Below are 21,305 nucleotides of genomic sequence, written 5' to 3' on the forward strand. Positions count from 1 at the left end.
ATGGCCATCCAGTCTTTGAAATGATTTCTCCCCTCAGTATCAGATCTCTTCTCACTTTTCAATTTTGAAATTCTTGATCCCGGATCTCATTCAGGTGTCTTTCCTTCTTTTGCATTTTACGTGTTTGGGCAGTTAGAGTTCTCCTTTTTTCTGTGTTTCTCTATTTACAGTTCTGGAGACTTTCTGAACAGAATGGGACTAATTTGCCCATTGCTTAATATGGCAGAAGAATGGACTCTGATTCCCTGGAATTCACATTTTGAAATGTGCATCAGGGTGCCACCTTTGTACCTTAAACTTTGCTTTGTTGAGCATAGCAATTCATTTTGGTGAGGTTATTCATTGCATTAGTTTGATGTCTTTATATGTTCTCCATATACCCATTTATTAACTAAGTTACTAAGCATATTAAAGTGAAATATATTTTAATTATGACTTGCATCCAAGGAAAGTGTTATAGCAGCACATATTTGTAGAAGTGATGATGTGAAGATGTTCATAGTAGAAGAGGAAAAAGTCTATTGGTATAAAATTCATAGTTCAAATCTAGGCAGCTCAGTAGTGGGGCACTATTGACAACAATACTTAACTGGATCGGGCAGCAGTGTGAGAATACGTTATTGATTAAAAAAATGGTAGCAGACAGGCAGAAATTAACCAGAGCTGGCACCAGTGGTGTGGAGGGATAAAACTTTCACTACAGTCTAGGTGACCACAGTTTAGCTAACAGCTTTGGAGCTTGATGGCATAGCCAGGAAGGATTGGAAGTACCCATGCTTGGGGGAGGGGGGTGCTGCTCGCTTGGCATACGTCCAGTAACAGAGGCCCACTGGAGAACAAAAGCTTGACATGCAGTGTGGGAGAGGGTGTGTGTAGGAATGGCTGCCCAAGCTAGTGATGATGGCCTTAATAGTGGATGTGGAGGACCATGCATATGTCACCTGAGGGGCATAGGTGGCTGTCACGGTGATCTGAGCACTTGTGTGATTTAGGTTCATAAATGAAAAATGCTGTCATTGCTGTGATGTTGAAGAGAGAACAAAACGTCCCTATAGCCCCTGAGAGATTTAGAATACGAAAGAGAATATTGTTTTTATGTGAGATGTAATATGTCTGTCTGTTAATGTATTTTGTGTAAATAAAACCAAGTAGAGAGGATAGGCACCGAAAAGAAAAACTATAATCCACACGTAGAAGGTACCTCTGAGCCAAAGATAATACGAGGTGCTGAATTGACAGTTTATTCAGTACACACAAATACATAGGAAACCACAAACACTAAAATATCATTAACGCAATTCACAATACATGCATTTTTGTCTCTCCACTGTAAGACTTAATCAGATGACCAGTGTGACCTAAATTGAAAAATATATACCTCATTAATTAATTACAGACCAATAGGAATAAAACATAACTCTTAAAATACCCAATGAAATTAATTCATTGTCAAGCTAATACCTTTTTAAAAAAATGCTTCTTAAAAAAACTTGTTTAGAAATATTGCACATTTTCCCAAATTAATAAATCAGTGTTAATAAATATATTATAATGCATTACATCTCATGAATAAATAATTTAAAACCTATTAAAATATATTTCCCCCACTTTAAAAAAAATGCATCTTAACATAAAATGTAATAAAATAGTACCATCTACTGGCTGAAAGTAATATTACGCCTCAAAACACTTGGAGCTTGTGGCAGATTAGGGCAGATCTTAGTTTTAATAAAGATAGAATAGAAACATAATAATTTAGCCCAGGGGGGTTTCCTGCTTCCAGGGTAACTTGCCACCACAATTCTCTAAATTCAATTTTCTCCTCCCATAGGCCTCCCCTTATTTCATTCTTTATCTGTTCCAGCACAAAAAAAGAAAATTCTGCTTTCAAACAAAACTTTGTGTGCTTTTATAAAGCATTAGTTTCTTTTTTAGTTGCGTCATATTTATGCTTGTAGATCCTTCTCCTTAACATACATTCAGTCTTAAAGGATCTACACTCTAAGCACACAGCTAAATACACTATACCTTTGCCTTCAGAGTTATAATAACCTATACTATTGACCCATCTCTTCCTACTCTCAATATACACTTTATCAGTGCTCATAATGTTCCCACATTGGGAACAATGCCCACACTTATGTCCCTAATCTCTTTCTATTATTTACAATATTGTTGCCACTATTTTCAAAAATATTTTTGAGACTTTGAGAGTTTTTATAAACCACCTTCAATGGGTCAGTAGGTAATTTATCCAAATCTGAAAGTAAGGCAAACCTATCCCATTCCCTATTAACTATTAAAGATTTTTTTTAGTAATTTCATTAAGGGCATTATATTCTAATATTATAGCTTCCCTAAAATTAGATTTTTCTTTCTGTGATTCTCCGCCATAGAAGTGTTCTTTAGATCCTTGTATCAGTTTAAATATAGTCTGTCTACCCACTGTTACCTCAACCTTAATTTTGTTTATAAATTCCAAAGGATAACCTCTTTCCAAAAACATTTTTTCTAGTAACTCGCACTCTTTTTGGTAGTTGGTATCCAAACTTGTCATTCGGCTACCTCGAACAAATTGACCCTTAACTGTATTCGTTTTACAGTGTGGGGGATGAGCACTCTTTTATAATGAAGGAAAGAATTACAAAAAGTAGGTTTCCTGAATATCTTGGCTTCAAATGTATTAACCTTGTATACCTCAACATCCAAGTACTGCAGACGTTCACTAGAAAGGGTGTAGGTAAATTCCAGGAAGTTAGTAGTGTTTTTCATACAAGTCATAAATTCTTCGAACTTCTCCTTACTTCCTGTCCAAAACAAAATATCGTCCAAGAACCTCCTATAGAGGCCCCAATGTATTGCAAACCCAGAGTTTAGTGTATATTTTTCTTCCCATTTTGCTAACACAAGGTTAGCATAAGTGGGGGGGCACATGCTGCCCCCATTGCTGCACCCTGGGTTTGTTGGTAAAACTCACTCTTAAATATATAGTTGTACTTTAAAATCATGTCCATTAAACCCACACATAATAATGTCATTATGACTTAATTCATGATCTCCAAAAATAATTTCCTCAAACATTTCCATCCCTTCAGAATAAGGGATACTAGAAAATAAATCAACAATATCTATATAATAAAAGGTCTTCCTGGTATAATTCATTTATTTCCCTCAAGATCCCAATAATCTTTTAGAATAGCTTTCCTTTTAACCCATAAATATTTGTTTGTTGTCCCCATATTTAGCAAGGGGTAGTGTCTTAGAACCATCAGCTGAGACTATCCGCCTCAAAGGTGGGCCATTCTCATTCTTATGGGTCTTTGGAATTCCAAAAATTTTAGGTACTCTCGGTTTGTCCACATAAAAAGGTTTTTTCATCTATAAGCCCTTCATAAACCATATCTAAGGCATCATCTATCCTTTTATAGGTTATATTAACCTTTTTTCAAGACACTAGAATATTTTGATTCATCCCTTAATATTTGATTCATCTTGCCTTCATAAAATATATTGTCCATAATTACCACCCCTCCTCCTTTGTCTGGTTTTATCACCCGGACATTAGGATTAATTTTTAATTAAATATATTATTTTCCTTACTACTTAAGTTAGGTTTGTATTTAACCTTAACTTGTTCCTTCCCAATTATTTTCTCCAGGTTCTTTAACTGACGGTGTAAAGGGGGGTTAAAGGTGGTGGTGGTTCTTAAACCTTGATCAGTCTCTAAAGTATTAGGGGGAAATAATAATCCTAAATTAATTTTCCTAATGAATAATTTAATGTCCAACAGTGACTTAGTAAGGTCTCCCTTCCTATATGGGATGCACTTCAAGCCTTTAGACAATAAATTAAAATGTTCTTTATCTAATACAACATTGCTAAAATTGTAAATACAAAATTCATTTAAAACATGCTTGGAACCATCCACTAAAATACCATTGGGCTCTAATTGGGTAAGGTGGGTATTATTTAATATCTCCCCCTCCACCCCTTCAATAAAAATGTGATTGCTGGTACCCTGGTTTTGTTTATTAACCTTTCTGATCTGTGTAATGGGGGGTAATCATGTTCATTGTCAAAATCCCCTGCATGGATATCATTATTAACTAAATTTTGTTCATTATTGGAGGCATTATTAACCTGCATAACACCACTAATATTCTTTTTCTGCCTGTAAAAACAGGGTTTAGGGTAACTTACATTGTTCTTATACTCCTTACAATAACGCTCTAATCTTTCAATTTTCTGTGTACCATTTCACCACATTTTTGGTCAATGTCACATCTTAGATTAAAATATTTCTCCATAATTGTAAAAATGAGGTCATCTTTTATACACTGATCAAGTTCATTAGTTTCCTTCTGTAAAACCTCCTGAATCCTAATATTTTCTTTTATTGTTAACTTCATAATTTCTAAACCACAATTATTAAATACATCCAGTAACTCCTTATGAAATACAGAATCTGTTTGTACGTTATTTGGATATTTTACAAACACGATGCCCCTTAGGGACTATCCCTCCACCAATACATTCCTTTACGTAATCATTTTCAATATCCAAGGCTCTGTACTTTGACATCAATTTCGAAAGGTTGTTTAATTTTGTATTATACGAGTCTGAAACTGCTGGTTGCTTATTAACATAGTCATTCACTTTGAAAGTGTATTTAGTACGTAACCAGTCTCTAGTCTCCTTCAAACTATTTTAAGGTTTGTACCTGCTGATGCCGTTGTGGGGACAGGCGCTTTTTGTGCTGGTGTTTAGTGCCATTCCTACACTTGTGGAAGCATATACGACTTGGTTATCTTTCAAACAGGCAGGGGTTAAATCTGGATTAAAAGTCAGATCTGAAGTAGGAGATTCATTTGTCTGCAACCTGTGGGTTATGGAACCGATATCAGATCCGAACCGGCATGATTATCCAGCTATGGATCCGAGCTCCTAGCTCCTCCCCTCACCCATAATGCCCTGCTCTCCCTACATGACCTCAGATCTAGTTTTCCGCGCTGGTGACCAGGTCTTGGATCTTGAGCTCTTCAGCTAAGTGTTGTTTAAACATATAAAAAAGCTTTATTTTCTTAAATTGTTGGCAGAGTTGAGTGATTGTGTTAGGTTCCCTTTTATCTTTTGATAGTTTCAGTTTAAAATTTTAAATTTTTAAACTTTAAGTTTATCCCCTCCCCTCGCTGGTCGGAGTTTCTGTGTGTGTGTATTGTTTGGGGCCTTGTTTGTGTGCTTGTGTAGCACTACTTTCTGTCTTGTTTTTTTTGGTTAAAAAAAAAAAAAAAAAAAAGGACTTTATTATGTCTGAAGCCCCTAAGGCAATATTTTCCAAGTGCTCCGAATGTGGCCATAAGCTTTCCCCTGCTGATGGCCACACTCGGTATGTTCGATGCCTTGGGGTTGAACACCTCACTTCTGGATGTTCCATTTGTGCAGGGTTCAACCCCAGGGCATTGAAGGAGCGGAGGTCGAAGCTGGTCCTGGCGGGACTTCTACCCCCGGACTCGGCTTCGGCTCCCGCTCCTGTGGTGGGTACCGTGGCCACGGTTCCCTCCTCGCCTGCTCCCCCTCCTCCACCTGGGACTCAACCTCCCGCTGCTAGGTTGGAGGAGAGAGAGGCAAGAAAAAAGGACTGGAGAGGGAAGCACCACAAGCGGCGGGCAGAGACCTCCGTTTCGGCCCCACCAGCTAAGCGGGCTTCTCCTCCGGCCTCCTTGGCTGCTGGCTCCCCCCCCCCCTCGGCTCCGGTCTGCTTTTCACCGGGGCCTGAGGAGGAGGAGACCCGATCTCAGTCGAGGCTATCGATGCATTCAAGGCCTACCTCGGTAGCCTCTTCGAGATCCACATGCCTTTCTGACACCGATCTGGACCGGATGATGCGAAGGTTCATCCAGGCCCAGATGCAGATGGGAGTGCTCCTGCCTCCCCCCCTCCCTATGGGGGGGAGCTCGACCCCCTTTTTCAAGCCTATAGCTCCTTCTCTGACCCGCTACCCAGGTTTGGAGCGTTCGGAGCCGGGGGTGGGTCGGAGCCGATAGTACTAGGTACTTCGGATCCGACCCTGCCCTCGAGTGTTTCGGATCCGACCTCTCGGAGCCTGGCTCCGAGCTTCGGATCCGGGGGACTCAGTGTGCCTTCGGCGCCGTCTGTGTCGGAGCGCACTGGTCCCTCGGATCCGAGTGTCTCGGGGCCGGCTCCGATCCACTCTTCGGATCCGACTTTCGGATCCTTTGGTCGGGGCTGGCTCCCCCTCGGCTATTGATGTAGTGGAGAGGGCTCTGTTGAGGGCTTCCGGACCCCCGGCACTTGCTTTGGCTCCGTCCCGCGCTTCATCTGCACTGGGCCAGGCTTCCACCATCCGGCCACTGGGACAGCCCGCTTCAGTGCCCCAAGCTGTTCCTTTGGAACAAGACACTGCTTGAGAGGGCTCCTCGGACAGCCCCCCCCCGAGGAAGCCCCTCGCAAGCATACGTGTAAAAGGAGGCACATAGACTCCCCCGAGTCTTTAACTGAAGACACGGATTTGGAGGAAGGGGAAGGCTCCCCAAGATCACCCCCCGAAGATGTCTCCTTTGGAGACATCATGGAAATGCTTCGCATAACGGGGGGGGTGGTCTGCCCCCAAGTCTTCCTCGGACGAGTCAGTGTTCTTGGAGGCATTCGAAGCGGGCCCTTCTATCTCTTGGGTGTCCCCTCCTGCCGACCCCCTGGTGGATCTTATTACCACCAGGGCATGGAAGGAACCGGACATCGTGGAGCCAATCCCCAAAAGGCCAGACAGAATCCTTAGCCCCCCTGCAGTCCGTGCCCATTGGAGTAAGGGGCCTCCGGTAGATGCCATGTTGACGGCAGCAGCCACCAAGAAGGAACTCGCACAGGAGAGTCCTTCAGTCCATCCTCCGAGCAAGGAGTCTCGGATGATGGACCGCTTGGGGAAGCGAATGTTTAGTTCTGCGACCTTCTCAGTGAGGGCGCTCAACTGCTTGGCACATGTTACCAGGATGCAGCACAATCTTATTAAAGAATGCGCTGCATCCCCCCCCAAAGTCCATGTCGGAGGAGGACGAGCTTTTGCACTCCACCCATATGGCCACTCTTCGATCCGTGACAAATACCTCTATGCGGTTGCTGTCCCATGCTACTGAGGGAGCAGCTAGAGCTGCAGGAGTAGGCCTAGTCACTAGATGCCAGGCCTGGCTCCGTCATTGCAATTTCACGGAGCCCTTCAAGGCGTCCTTCGCGAACGCCCCCTTTGATTCTGCCCTTTTTGGCAAAACGGTTCGCGACACCTTGACCCAGAGCGAAAAGGACAGGAAGACGCTGTCTGCCGTCGGAATCCGCTTCTCTGTGCTCCAGAGGTCCTACTCTAGGAACCAAAAGGGCCAGAAGAAGATGTGGTTCCGGAAGTCGCAGCAATCCCAACCCGCTCCGGACAACCAGTCCTTCCGTGGCAGAGGAGGACAGGGAGGACGCCGCCCCAGGGGCAGAGGGGCTCCCAGGAATTTCGGGTCCAGAGAACCTTTCTCTGAACAGCCCACGCAGCAGCCCTGAGGGGTTGCCCGACTGCTCCACTCTGGAGGCAGTCGGGGACGCTCCGGAGCACCTAGCGGCATGGGAGTCCATAACATCAGACCGCTGGGTCCTCCGCATTATATCCAGAGGATACAAGATCCCCTTTCATCACATTCCAAAATTAAAATCCCTCCCCGACGTTCCACCAGGTCAGTGGGAGGCCGCTTCGGCAGAAATTGGCCATTTGCTGGGGAAAAGAGCCATCCAGCCCGTCCCCCCAGACCAGATTGGATCACGGTTCTACTCAATGTTCTTTTTAGTGCCAAAAAAGACGGGGGACTTAAGACTTATTTTAGACCTGTCCCTGTTAAACCTGGCAGTTCCCAAAGAGAAGTTCCGGATGGTCACCTTGCAATCCATCCTCCCCCTTCTGGGAGAGAATCACTGGATGTGCTCTATAGACCTCAAGGATGCGTACTACCACATACTAATGGACAGACGCTCCAGGAGGTTTCTTCGCTTCCGGCTGGGAGCCAGTCACTACCAGTTCAGGGTCCTTCCCTTTGGTCTCACCACAGCCCCCAGGGTGTTCACCAAAGTATTAGCAGTGGTTGTGGCCCACCTGAGGCTTCAGGTCACCTTGCACCTGGACGACTGGCTTCTTACCGCCCCAACAAGGCATCTACTATCATTGGCGCGAGACTCCTTTCTTCATCTAGCTCCCCGCCTGGGCATCACGATAAATGTAGAAAAATCCAACCTGGCCCCTTCTCAGTTGTTAGATTTTATAGGTGCCAGGTTAGACACGAGGGAGTTAAGAGCCTTCCTCACAGCCGACAGAGTTCAGAATCTGCGACTCCAGGTGCGGGCCATCCTCCACTCCAGCTCTGTTCCGGCGGAATTGGTCCGGAGGGCTCTAGGGTCCATGGCGGCAGCAATATCTCTTCTTTCACTCGCCAGATTCAACATGCGGGTCCTTCAGTGGACACTTCAAGTTCATTGGTCTTACCTTGCTCTACCTTTGCATCATCCCATCGCGATCAGCAAGGCTTGCAAGCGGTCCCTCTTGTGGTGGCTCCACTCACAGGATCTCCACGGAGGCCGCCCCTTTTGTGCTTCTCCCCCTCTCGCCACGGTGACCACGGACGCCTCCCGCCTCGGGTGGGGGGGGGGCATTTTGCAGGCAGGACTGTCCAAGGCACGTGGAGCAACTCTGAGACCTCCCTGCATATCTATGTTCTGGAGATGAGAGCAGTGCTTTTGACGTTGCGAGCACTTCAGGCCTTTCTTCCCCTGGGAACAATTGCGATTCAGTCAGATAACATGTCGGTAGTCTGGTACATCAACAAACAGGGGGGAACCAGGTCTTATCCCTTATGTCGAGAAGCCATGAGAGTGTGGGAATGGGCGATCTCCACCAACCGCTTTCTCATCGCAACGCATATTCCGGGTCGGTCCAACATCCTTGCGGACAAGCTCAGTCGCACCATTCTCTCCCCGTACGAGTGGTCTCTCAATGCTCAAGTAGCGAAGCGTATCTTCGCATGGTGGGGAGCTCCTTGTTGCGATCTTTTTGAGTCTCCCTCAAACACCGTGCGACAGTTTTTTCACTCTAATCCCTCCTCCAGGGGATTCCCCAAGAGACGCTCTGGTGCATGCTTGGCCTCCCGGTCTTCTTTATGCTTACCCCCCCTTTGCCTCTGATGCTCCAAGTTCTTCAGAAAGCCTCTCGGTTGGGGTGCAGAATGATCCTCATTGCCCCTTTCTGGCCTCGACAGATCTGGTTCCCTTACCTAAGGTCTCACTCAGTGAATCCACCTTGGATTCTAGATCCCATTCCGGATCTGATATTGCACCCATCGAACCTACCAACTCCAAATCTGGACAACCTGAAGCTGACTGCTTGGCTGCTCCAGTTCCACTCCTAATTAGGACTCCTGGTATCTCATCCCCCGTTAAGGCCATCCTGGTAGCGGCTCATAAACCATCTACCAGGAAAGTTTACCGCAGTAAATGGAAACGATTCTCCATTTGGGCGGAGCGGCAAGGTCTAGATCCCTTTACCGTTCCCCTTCCTCTGGTGCTAGACTCCCTAACTACTCTTTTTAATGATGGTGCCAGTAGTTCCACGGTCAAAGTGCAGCTCGCGGCCATTTCTCATTATCATGTTGGTCATGACTCTGGACCTCTTATGTCTGCCAAATTGTGTAAAATCTTCCTAAAAGGCACCTTTCTCCTTCGACCCCCTATCAAGCAAGCGATTCCTCCATGGGATCTTTCTTTGGCTCTCCAGGCCTTGACCGCTCCCCCCTTCAAACCTGCGGCCACAGTAGATCTTAAATTTTTATCCCCTCAAGACTGCCTTTTTAGTAGCCATTACCTCGGCCAAAAGAGTTTCGGAACTTCAAGCCTTATCCATGAAGCCTCCTTACTTGGTCTTCCATCCAGACCGCGTATATCTCAGGACCAATCCTTCCTTTCTTCCTAAGGTAGCTTCAGAAACAAACATTAATCAGTCCATTAACCTCCCTGTTTTCTTTCCTAAATATCAAAACAAGGGTGAATACAAGCTGCATTCCTTGGATGTTCACAGGCAGCTTCGTTGTTATCTTAACAGGACAGCTGGTCATAGGCAATCCGACCAGTTGTTCATTTCCTTTGGAAATTGGCTTACCCAGGAATTTGGCAAAGTCTCCTTGTCACGTTGGATTTCGCAATGTATCCTTTTAGCTTATCAGGCTTCTGGGAGGCCCACACCGGAGGGAGTCCACGCCCATTCAACCCGGTCAGTTTCTACTTCAGCGGCCTTTAAGGCTAGGATTCCTCTGGATGACATTTGTTCAGCAGCCACTTGGGCTTCATCTCATACCTTTATTTCTCATTACAAGCTGGATATCACATCTAGAGGTAGAGCATCCTTTGGCTCCGCGGTGCTAAGGAATATCCTTCCATGACGGCCGCCCAAGATTCAGGTAGCTGGGGACTCTGTCCCACAGGTTGCAGACAAATTAATCTCCTACTTCAGATTTAGAAGTTATGTACTTGCCATAACGTTCCATCTGAGTAGGTGGATTCATTTGTCTGCAACCATCCTGCCTTCCTATCCCCCTGGCCTTGTCAGTTTCCTGCATATTACGTGTTACCCTTTCCAGGGTATTTTTATTCAGGGCAAACTTGATCTGAGGTCATGTAGGGAGAGCAGGGCATTATGGGTGAGGGGAGGAGCTAGGAGCTCGGATCCATAGCTGGATAATCATGCCAGTTCGGATCCGATATCGGATCCATAACCCACAGGTTGCAGACAAATGAATCCACCTACTCAGATGGAACATTATGGTAAGTACATAACTTCTAATTCGCTTCCATCCTCTCGATCACTGGATCCCCTACATATGCCCAAAAATTCTCCTCCTTCATTATTTTCAAGCAGTCTCGGCTGCTTACCTCTTTCATTTCCTTGTGGGAATTTATTTTGAATGTTAACACACATCACCAATGACTGACTAAGTGGCATCAGCAGGTCAATTAACTCGGATAACTGGCCAATAAGCTTACGCATTTTGCCCACCTCGTCCTGCCCCTTACCATCGGGCAGGTTTTGATTCTCCATCTCATCTTCAAAAAAAAAAAAACGACCAAATAAAGAGGATAGGCACCCAAAAGAAAAACTATAAGCCACATGTAGAAGGTACCTCTGAGCCAGAGATGATACGAGGTGCTGAATTGAGACAGACAGTTTATTCAATACACACAAATACATAGGAAACCACAAACATTAAATAAATATTAACGCAATTCACAGTACACGCGTTTTCGTCTCTCCACTGTAAGACTTCATCAGATGACCAGTGTGACCTAAATTGAAAAATATATACCTCAATTAATTAATTACAGACCAGTAGGAATAAAACATAACTTAAAATACCCAATGAAATTAATTCAATGTCTAGCTAATACCCTATTAAAAAAATCTTGAAAAAACTTTAGAAATATTGCACGTTTTCCCAAATTAATAAATCGGTGTTAATAAATATATTATAATGCATTACATCTCATGAATTAATAAATAATTTAAAACCTATTAAAACATATTTTCATCCACTTTAAAAAATGTATCTTAACATAAAATGTTGTAATAAAATAGTACCATCTGCTGGCGGAAAGTAATATTACGCCTCAAGCCACTTGGAGCTTGGCAGATCTTAGTTTTAATAAAGGTAGAATAGAAACATAATTATTTAGCCCAGGGGGATTCCTGCTTCCAGGGTAATTTGCCACCACAATTCTCTAAATTCAATTTTCTCCTCCCATAGGCCTCCCCTTATTTCATTCTTTACCTGTTCCAGCACACACAAAAAAGAAAATTCTGCTTTCAAACAAAACTTTGTGTGTTTGTATAAAGCATTAGTTTTTTAGTTGTGTCATGTTTATGCTCGTAGATCCTTCTCCTTAACATACGTTCAGTCTTACCGACATAGAAGGATTTACACTCTAAGCTTTACTTTTACTTTTTGTAATTCTTTCCTTCATTATAAGAGTGCTCACCCCCCCACACCGTAAAAAGAATATAGTTAAGGGTCAGTTTGTTCTAGGTAGCCAGATGGCAAGTTTGGATACTGACTACCAAAAAGTGTGAGTTTACTAGAAAAAATGTTTTTGGAAAGAGGTTATCCTGTGGAATTTATAAACAACATTAAGGTTGAGGTAACACTGGGTAGATTAAATTTAAACAGATACAAGGATCTAAAGAACACTTCTATGGTGGAGAATCACAGAAAGAAAAATCTAATTTTAGGGAAGCTATAATATTAGAATATAATGCCCTTAATGAAATTACTAAAAAAATCTTTAATAGGGAATGGGGTAGGTTTGCCTTACTTTCAGATTTGGATAAATTACCTACTGATCCATTGAAGGTGGTTTATAAAAACTCTCAGTCTCAAGAATATTTTTGGAAATAGTGGCAACAATATTGTAAATAGAAAGAGATTAGGGACATATAAGTGTGGGCATTGTTCCCAATGTGGGAACATTACGAACCCTGATAAAGTTTATATTGAGAGTAGGAATAGATGGGTCAATAGTATATGTTATTATAACTGTGAAGCCAAAGGTATAGTGTATTTAGCTGTGTGCTTAGAGTGTAGATCCTTCTATGTCGGTAAGACTGAATGTATGGGAAAGTGTAGTTAGGCAGCATAGGATGGTGGTTTGTAGGATGACTGTGATCAAGAAGAGGAGGAGTGTGAGGACAGTAGAAAGGATCAAATGGTGGAAACTGAAAAAGGGTAATTGTGAGGTGGAGTTCAGGGATGAGTTAAGACAGGCACTGGGTGGCAGTGAAGAGTTACCAAATAGCTGGGTAACTACAGCAGAGCTAGTAAGGAAGACTGCTAGAAAGGTGCTTGGTATGACATCTGGACAGTGGATGGACCACAAGGAGACATGGTGGTGGGATGAGGAAGTACAGGAGATGTTGGCAAAGAAGTGGGATTGTTAGAGAGAGATGAAAGTAGACAGGCGTATAAGGAGATGAGGTGCATGGCAAAGAAATAGGTGGCGAAGGCTAAGGATAAGGCATATGAAGTGTTGCATGAAAGGTTGTACACTAAGGAGGGGGGGACACTAAGGAGGGAGAAAAGGACCTGTACCGATTGGCTAGACAGAGAGACCGAGCTAGTAAAGATGTGCAGCACGTAAGGTGATAAGATAATGAGGGAAACGTACTCAAGTGAGGAGAGTGTGTTGAGGAGATGGAAAGAGTACTTTGAGGGGTTGATGAATGAAGAGAATGAGAGGGAGAGAAGGTTGAATGATGTGGGGATAGTGAATCATGAAGTACAATGGATTAGCAAGGAGGAAGTAAGGATAGCTATGAAGAGGGGCTGTTGGCCCATATGACATACCTGTGGAAGCATGGAGGTGTTTAGGTGAAATGACAGTGGAGGTTTTGACCAGATTGTTTAAAGAAATCTTGGAAAGTGAGAGGATGCCTGAGGAATGGAGAAAGTGTTTTGGTACCAATTTTTAAGAATAAAGGTGATGTGCAGAGCTGTAGTAACTACAGAGGGATTAAATTAATCAGTCACAGCATGAAGTTATGGGAAAGAGTAGTAGAAGCTAGGTTAAGAAGGGGCGTGATGCTTGGTGATCAGCAATATGCTTTAATGCCAGGAAAGAGCACTACAGATGCAATATTTTCTCAGAGTGTTGATGGAGAAGTACAGAGAAGGTCAGAAGGAGTTGCATTGTGTTTTTGTAGACTTAGAGAAAGCATATGACAGGGTGCCTAGAGAGGAGTTGTGGTATTGTATGAGGAAGTCAGGAGTGTCAGAGAAGTATGTATGAGTGGTACAGGATATGTACGAGGGTAGTGTGACAGCGGTGAGGTCTGCGCTGGGAGTGACGGATACGTTTTTAAGTTGTAGGTGGGGTTGCATCAAGGATCAGCTCTGTGCCCTTATTTGCAATGGTGATGGACAGGTTGACAGACGAGATCAGACAGGAGTCCTCGTGGACTATGATGTTTGCAGATGACATTGTGATCAGTGAGAGTAGGGAACAGGTGGAGGAGACCCTGGAGAAGTGGAGATATGCCCTAGAGAGAAGAAGAATGAAGGTCAGCAAGACTAAGACAGAATATATGTGTGTGACTGAGAGGGAGGATAGAGGAATGGTGAGGATGCAGGGAGTAGAGGTGGGGAAGGTGGAGGAGTTTAAGTACTTGGGACCAACAGTTCAGAGTAATGGTGAGTGTGGAAGAGAGGTGAAGAGCCCACAGGCAGGATGGAGTGGGTGGAGAAGAGTGTCCAGGAGTGATTTGTGACAGACTAGTACCAGTAAGAGTAAAAGGGAAGGTCTACAAGAGGGTAGTGAGACCAGCTATGTTATATTGGTTGTAGACAGTGGCATTGACAAAAACGCAGGAGTTTGAGCTGGATGTGGCAGAGTTAAAGATGTTAAGATTTGCACTGGGTGTGACGAGGGTGGACAGGATTAGGAATAAGTATATTAGAGGGTCAGCCCAGGTTGGAAGGTTTGGAGACAAAGCCAGAGAGGCAAGATTACATTGGTTTGGACATGTGCTGAGGAGGGATGCTGAGTACATTGGGGAAAAAGATGCTAAGGATGAAGCTACCGGGTAACAGGAAAAGAGGAAGGCCTAAGATGAGGTTTATGGATGTGGTGACAGAGGACATGCAGGTGGTTGGTGTGACAGAGCAAGATGCAGAGGACAGGAAGAAATGGAAACCGATGATCCGCTGTGGCGACCCCTAACGGGAACAGCCGAAAAATGATGACTAGCTAGACATTGAATTAATTTCATTGGGTATTTTAAGAGTTATGTTTTATTCCTATTGGTCTAATTAATGAATGGAGGTATATATTTTTCAATTTGTCACACTGGTCATCTGATGGAGAGACGAAAACACGTGTATTGTGAATTGCGTTAATTGTATTTATTTAGTGTTTGTGGTTTCCTACGTATTTGTTTGTACTGAAAAAATTTTAATTTCAGCACCTCATATCTTTGGCTCAGAGGTACCTTCTACGTGTGGATTAATGTATTTTGTATGTTTTCCTCAACTGCATTTATATCAGGCTGATAAAGGATTATTTTACAAAACACCCAAGACACCCTAAATATGTAACTAAATGTTCTGTCTGATGCATCAAGGAACATGACAAGAAGGCATTTTTTTTTTATCAGACGCACACTGCTAACACATCTGCTAGTACACTCTGAAGTGCAAAGTAGAAGATTTTGTTGAGTTGCAAGAAACCACAGCAACAATTATTTCATCTTGCTTGGCTACAAAAAAGAACATGGACACTCCTCCTTTGTTACTGTGAGCTAGTATTAGTAGTAGCTTCTTTTCCTTATTTGTCTTACATAATACATCATAGGGTAGACTGGGCTTCTGTCTGCTGTATCGGTTACATATAGAAAGCGTGGTAAATTACTTATGAACAATAAAAATATTCCATTGCATCTGATTGCCTCAGGGTCTCTATCACTGATGCCCTAGCAGTATCTCTCAATGTTCAGGCATAGTGAGCAAAAACAATACATTAAAAATAAATAACCAAAGTATACCAGTCATTGTTCAGTTATTAGTAGCAGTAGGGCCAACAAGAATATGGAGCTTATTAGATTAAGTGATTCATTAAGCATATTCAGAAATGTCTCTAGCCAGTTTGGGAGTACATGGGTGTTCTCAGATATTCTTCCACCATCTTTTCATGGTGTAATGTACAAGTAATTAAGAAGACACAAATAAGAGAAAGTGGATTTGCTGCAAAGTCTTTGCTTTAATTATATGCTCTGTAATTTTGTTCCACAGACCCTGCCAGAAGCTCCAAAGAGAGATTATGGTTTGCTTCCTCTTCTGGCTGCTCCACCTCAGATGGGACAGAGGATAGCATTCAAGGTAAAAGGAGAGTGCATTTCTACTGTAGTAGTGTTATAGTGCTGCATTAGATTTTCAAGTAATTATTTGCTTTCTGTGCCAAATAATTTGTCTTTTTAAAGCTGAAAATAGTTGTAGTAGCCAATCAGACACTGGCCTGTGTAGTTAAATAATAACCAAAAACACAGTAGTCACAAACAAACAGCTTTAATGAAGCTTTCGGGTCTACACCCTTCATCAGCACATAAAATCAACTTATATAAACCACATTTAAATAGAGGAACATTCGAAAATCACATGAACAAGCCAGCCATTCAGATAAAGACCCAAATTAATTATGCAAATTACTTAAAAGCTCATCATATCAAAATTTCTTAAATACTCTGTTATGCTTATAAAATACATGTATAAAAATACACATTACCTAACTCATCCATATTAAAATATAAAGAACATTAGAAAAAATAATACAACAAAACAATTCTCATATATTTTTTCTAATGTTCTTTATATTTTAATATGGATGATTTAGGTAATGTGTATTTTTATACATGTATTTTATAAGCATAACAGAGTATTTAAGAAATTTAGATATGTGCTTTTAAGTAATTTGCATAATTAATTTGGGTCTTTATCTGAATGGCTGGCTTGTTCATGTGATTTTCAAATGTTCCACTATTTAAATGTGGTTTATATAAGTTGATTTTATGTGCTGATGAAGGGTGTAGACCGAAAGCTTCATTAAAGCTGTTTGTTTGTGACTACTGTGTTTTTGGATACTACTTGACATTTTCTGATGTAGTGTATTTTCGTAGTTAAATAATAAAACAGAAAGATACATTTGTTACTTAAAACTGAGATTTTCACTTTATTTATTAGGCTTGTGCCAGCATACAAAAACCGAGGACATTCACAACTGTGGGCTGTACAATGGTATCAAACTCTAGTCACATTGCATGGAAGTTCTGGAGAGGGTGACTGACAAATGAATGGGAGATGACCAGTTCGTATTTGATCAGGATGCAGCACGTCTCATTGTTTTCAGTGAGGCAGATAGTTACGAAGAAACTAAAGATGAGTCCAAATGAGCATTCCTAGGCTTAGTGAAGGCATATAACAAGGTTCAAAAAAACTGATCCAGGCATTCTTAAGGTGGTACAAAGTCCCAGAAATTTTGTCAGAATGTGGCAGGTTATGCAAGAGGTCCCAGTGACACAAGTACAAACCATGCTGGAGGTGTTCCAATGGAAGTGGGTGTGCGTCAGGGTTCAGCTCTGAGCCCACAGCTGTAAATACTGGTGATGGACTACATTACTAAACAGGTTGGAGGAGACCAGATCAACAAAGTTACTGTATGCAGACAATGTGGTATTGCAGCAGACTGTGAAAAAGAACTTCAGCATAGGATAAGGAGAGGGAATGCAGAACTTGAAGGCACACAGGATTAAACTGAGTACAGATAAGCCGATTGTTATGACAGCAAATGAAGGGAAAATAATGGAACAATATAACGTCTTCAGGTACCTGGGAGGGTGGTTGAGAAGGAAAGTTTTGAATGAGAAAGTCAACATTAGAATTAGAAGGGCTGCAGCTAACTGGCACAGTGTGTCAGATGTAGTGTGTGACAGAAAAATGCCAAAGAAGCTGTTGGATGGAAACGTTCGATATCCAACCCAATACTTTATTCATGGGTGACTTTACCCTGCATTAACTTGGGTATCCTATATGACATGGTCAGACCACAAAATGGTTTCCTCTGAAGTAAAGATAAAATCTGGACCCCCAGCTAACCTTAAGTATTCAGGAACTACTCCAAGGCTAACATCCTGCTATTAAGTGATAACCTGACAAAATATCAAGCCTCCATAAATCCTCCGAACACTGCTGCCAATGCAGAACTGTTCCAGAAACCCTATGCAAGCATGTTAGCTGCATAGAGGCAGCTGTACCAACCAGAAGTTGTTCAGAACTAACAAAAAAATGAGCCACCCTGGTGGAGTTGGAAAATCATATCAATAGGGTGCATCACAGAAGGAAGAAAATCATCGCAAAAATTAGTAGGTGCAGCACCCAGCAGGATAAAGGCACTCTCTTCAAACTAAACAAACAGCTCAGATGACAGTCTACCAAAGCCAGATTTGAGGTAAATTTGGCCTCTCTGGCCAAGGATAACCACAAGGCATTCTTTAGCTATGTCTGTAACCTCAAAGGCAGTACACAATTGTGTGCAGAGTGCATTGTTAATGGAGCCATCTGTACTGAGCCAGAAGATATTGCAAACCTACCAGCTGACAAATCCAGCTCCAACTTTAGCCCTCTCTCCCACTCAACCTTCTGTCAGGAAATACCATCAGGTACAACTTCCCCTGCTATCACTAGGGAACAAGTCCTTAATACTCTGAGGCCAAGAACACTACATCAGTGGACCCAAACAATCACAGGATGCCTTCTAAACAGCATGAAAGATGAACGTATTAGGCCTCTGGAATTGCTGTTTAACTGTAGCCTCCAAACAGGCTTCATGCCTCATGAATAGAGAACAGCAACATTCATCCCTCTGCACAAAGGTGGGCCATCTACAGACCCTGGAAATTTAAAGACCCATAAGTCTCACCAGTCTTTATATGCAAAGCCATGGAAAGAATTATCATGGAAATGATCAATAGTGATGTAGTCACCCTTGACAAAACCATATTGTGTTGGGTCCTGTGTCTGGAGGTCGTTATGCCTACTTAACCTGGTGGACTTCTTTGAGTAGGTCGACAAAGCAATAGATGAGGGCAGAATGGTTCACACTGCCTTCCTTGAACTGGCGAAGGCATTTGACACACTACCCCACTCGGACATTGTTGACAAACCCAAGAGGTTAGGTACAAGCCTGTATGTCAGCCAGTGGGTAGCCAGCTGGCTCATGGAATTGACCCAGGAAGGTAGAATTGAGTCCACCTCTACAAAGAGGCCAGTGGAGTCATTAGGAGATTGGTCCTTGCACCTTCTCTGAAGTCAAGGCCAATGTCCGTGGTCTCTGGCTGACTAAATTTGTAAATGATTGCAAATTAGGAGTTGTCATTGACTCCCACACCAATGCAAATGTTCTCCAGGAAAGTCTGATACAGACAGACAACTGGTGTCATAGTCGTGGACTAAATCTAAATGCCAAGAAGTGCATAATATCCTGTTGGAAGTCCTCCACCCCTGGTAGCTATCATATTGACCATACACCCCTTAGTTGACCCAGTCATCATGGACTTGGGACGCACACACGGACAATTTAGCCTTTGACCATCACGTTTCTACAGTAGTGAGGAAATCATTCTGTGTTGTGCAACTTTATAAACAAAAGTATGGCACCTAGGCCCAAGGAAGTCATTGTTCCATTGTATTCTGCATTTATCAGACCTGACATAGAGTACATTGCCCCCTTTGGTATGTACCTAACCAGGTATATCCAACAGCTGGAATGTCCATAGCGGTTCCTTACTAAAATATAGGGCACAAGTAAAATGTCATATGTAGACTGCCTCAAGGCCCTATCTCTGTATTCAGTCTCCTACAAGCTTTTGAGAGGAGATTTATGCCTGGAATACAGAGCATTGTCAGACTTAACTCTGGACCTCCTGCATATCGACAAAACAGACAGCACCAGAATTACCTGTTCTAAAGACTTGAACCTTGCCTGTGATATATAAATAGGACCTACTGGAGACACAGGTATGTATCCCAGAGACTACCTGTCTCTGAACAGGCTCCCCATCCGTGTGAAGCAGAGTTCCTCCCTAACCCAATTCAAGTGTAACTTGGACAGTTGGGTGGAGAATAGGAAATTCATCCCTGGTTTGATACCCGTGTCTCGAATGGACACAGGCGACCTGTAAATGGTTAATCTCCCAGGCCCCTGCTTACACTTGTAAAGGCTACCAGAACTTGTCAGAGATTTGGGATACATGGCTAGGCTTAAAAACGCCCTTGTGGTCATTAGCCTAGTGAACACCTGTAAACCTATGAGCAAACAGTGGTGTGACCACTACTACTGTATGATACAGAAACCTGGGCAGTGAAGGCAAAGCAACTGAGGAAGCTAAAGATGAAATGCCAGAGACTGGTATGTAGGATGCACAGTGTAGGACAGGTGTAGCAATGAAGACATTGGAGCAGAAGCACAACAAGCTCCAGTTGCCGAGAATGTCAGAGAACAGAGTAGTGGTTTGGACGTTTGCTGGAAAGTAGAAGACAGTGTAGTAAAGATGATTTGGGATATGCACAGGAAGAAGGCAAGGGAAAATGAGGGCATCCAGCAAACAGGTGTCTGTCTGTGTGTGTGTGTCTCTCTCTCTGTGTGCCTGTCTCTCTCTGTGTGCCTGTCTCTCTCTCTGTGTGCCTGTCTCTCTCTCTGTGCCTGTCTCTCTCTCTCTCTCTCTCTCTCTCTGTGTGCCTGTCTCTCTCTCTCTCTCTCTCTCTCTCTCTCTCTCTGTGTGTCTGTCTCTCTCTCTCTCTCTTTCTCTGTCTCTCTGCCTGTACCTGAAACTGTCAAGCATAACAGCTGAGTAAGGTAGGAGATGGGCACTTAATCGAGAAAGATGGCAAAAGTTGATGTGATGCCCTGACCCCATGTAGATAATGGGGGGGGGGGTGATTTTTTGAGGCTCCTGCTGTTTACATATCACATGCACAAGAATGTGTTGACATACTTCCTCAGTTAACGTTTTAACCCAAGCCCTGTTTATGTAAACGGAGCTTGTTCCATGCCCATCATAATGACACTATCTCTGTATTTTAGAGTAGGATTATAAACAGCATAGGAAACCTCAACTGAAAATCTTTGCTTTTAAAATTATACAGGACTGCCTGCTAAGTACAGTTTGTTTTTTATTGTTTAAGCAGAATAAATGGTGTTTGTTTTTAGTGTTTAACACGTCAGTATTTTGATGCACGTACACGCACTTTTTTCTCTGACAAAATATCTTGATCACCATAAGTGTGCCTAAAATTACAAAATTTTAAATGATTATTACTTTGAATATCATTTTAGAAGGTATACTGCAGAATTTTGGCTCATTTAATTTCCTTTGTTCATAGGTTTGTACTAGGCTAACTGCCCTTGTGAGCCATTTTAAGCTTAGCCAATTATCCCTTGTGAGATTCAAACCCTGTACCTTGTGTTTGTAAGGCAAACACCTTAACCATTAGGCCACTCTCCCAACCTTGTGGAAGAACTGAATGTATCGCAAATAGTATGAATGTTTGTCAAAGCAAAGTATTTAACTGTTGATGCTGACATGTTTCCTTGATCATTAAGTTCAAAAGATTCGAAGTTTAGGTTGACACAATGTTAGAATGAGCTCTCTAAACTGCCGATTCCCAAACAGTTGTAAAACC

General features: G+C 42.8%; 1 protein-coding gene across 1 annotated transcript in view; it reads left to right on the forward strand.

Annotated features, from left to right (window-relative positions):
• COIL (coilin) overlaps positions 1-21,305 on the forward strand; it is a 410,595-nt gene that overhangs the window by 83,895 nt on the left and 305,395 nt on the right. The window contains exon 3 of the mRNA XM_044068096.1: positions 15,864-15,950. Coding sequence (XP_043924031.1) covers positions 15,864-15,950 — 87 coding nt within the window. The remainder of the gene's footprint in view (positions 1-15,863; positions 15,951-21,305) is intronic.

This window comes from Protopterus annectens, chromosome 4.part0, assembly GCF_019279795.1.
Source record: "Protopterus annectens isolate FY-2018-M chromosome 4.part0, PAN1.0, whole genome shotgun sequence".
Lineage (NCBI taxonomy): Eukaryota > Metazoa > Chordata > Ceratodontiformes > Protopteridae > Protopterus > Protopterus annectens.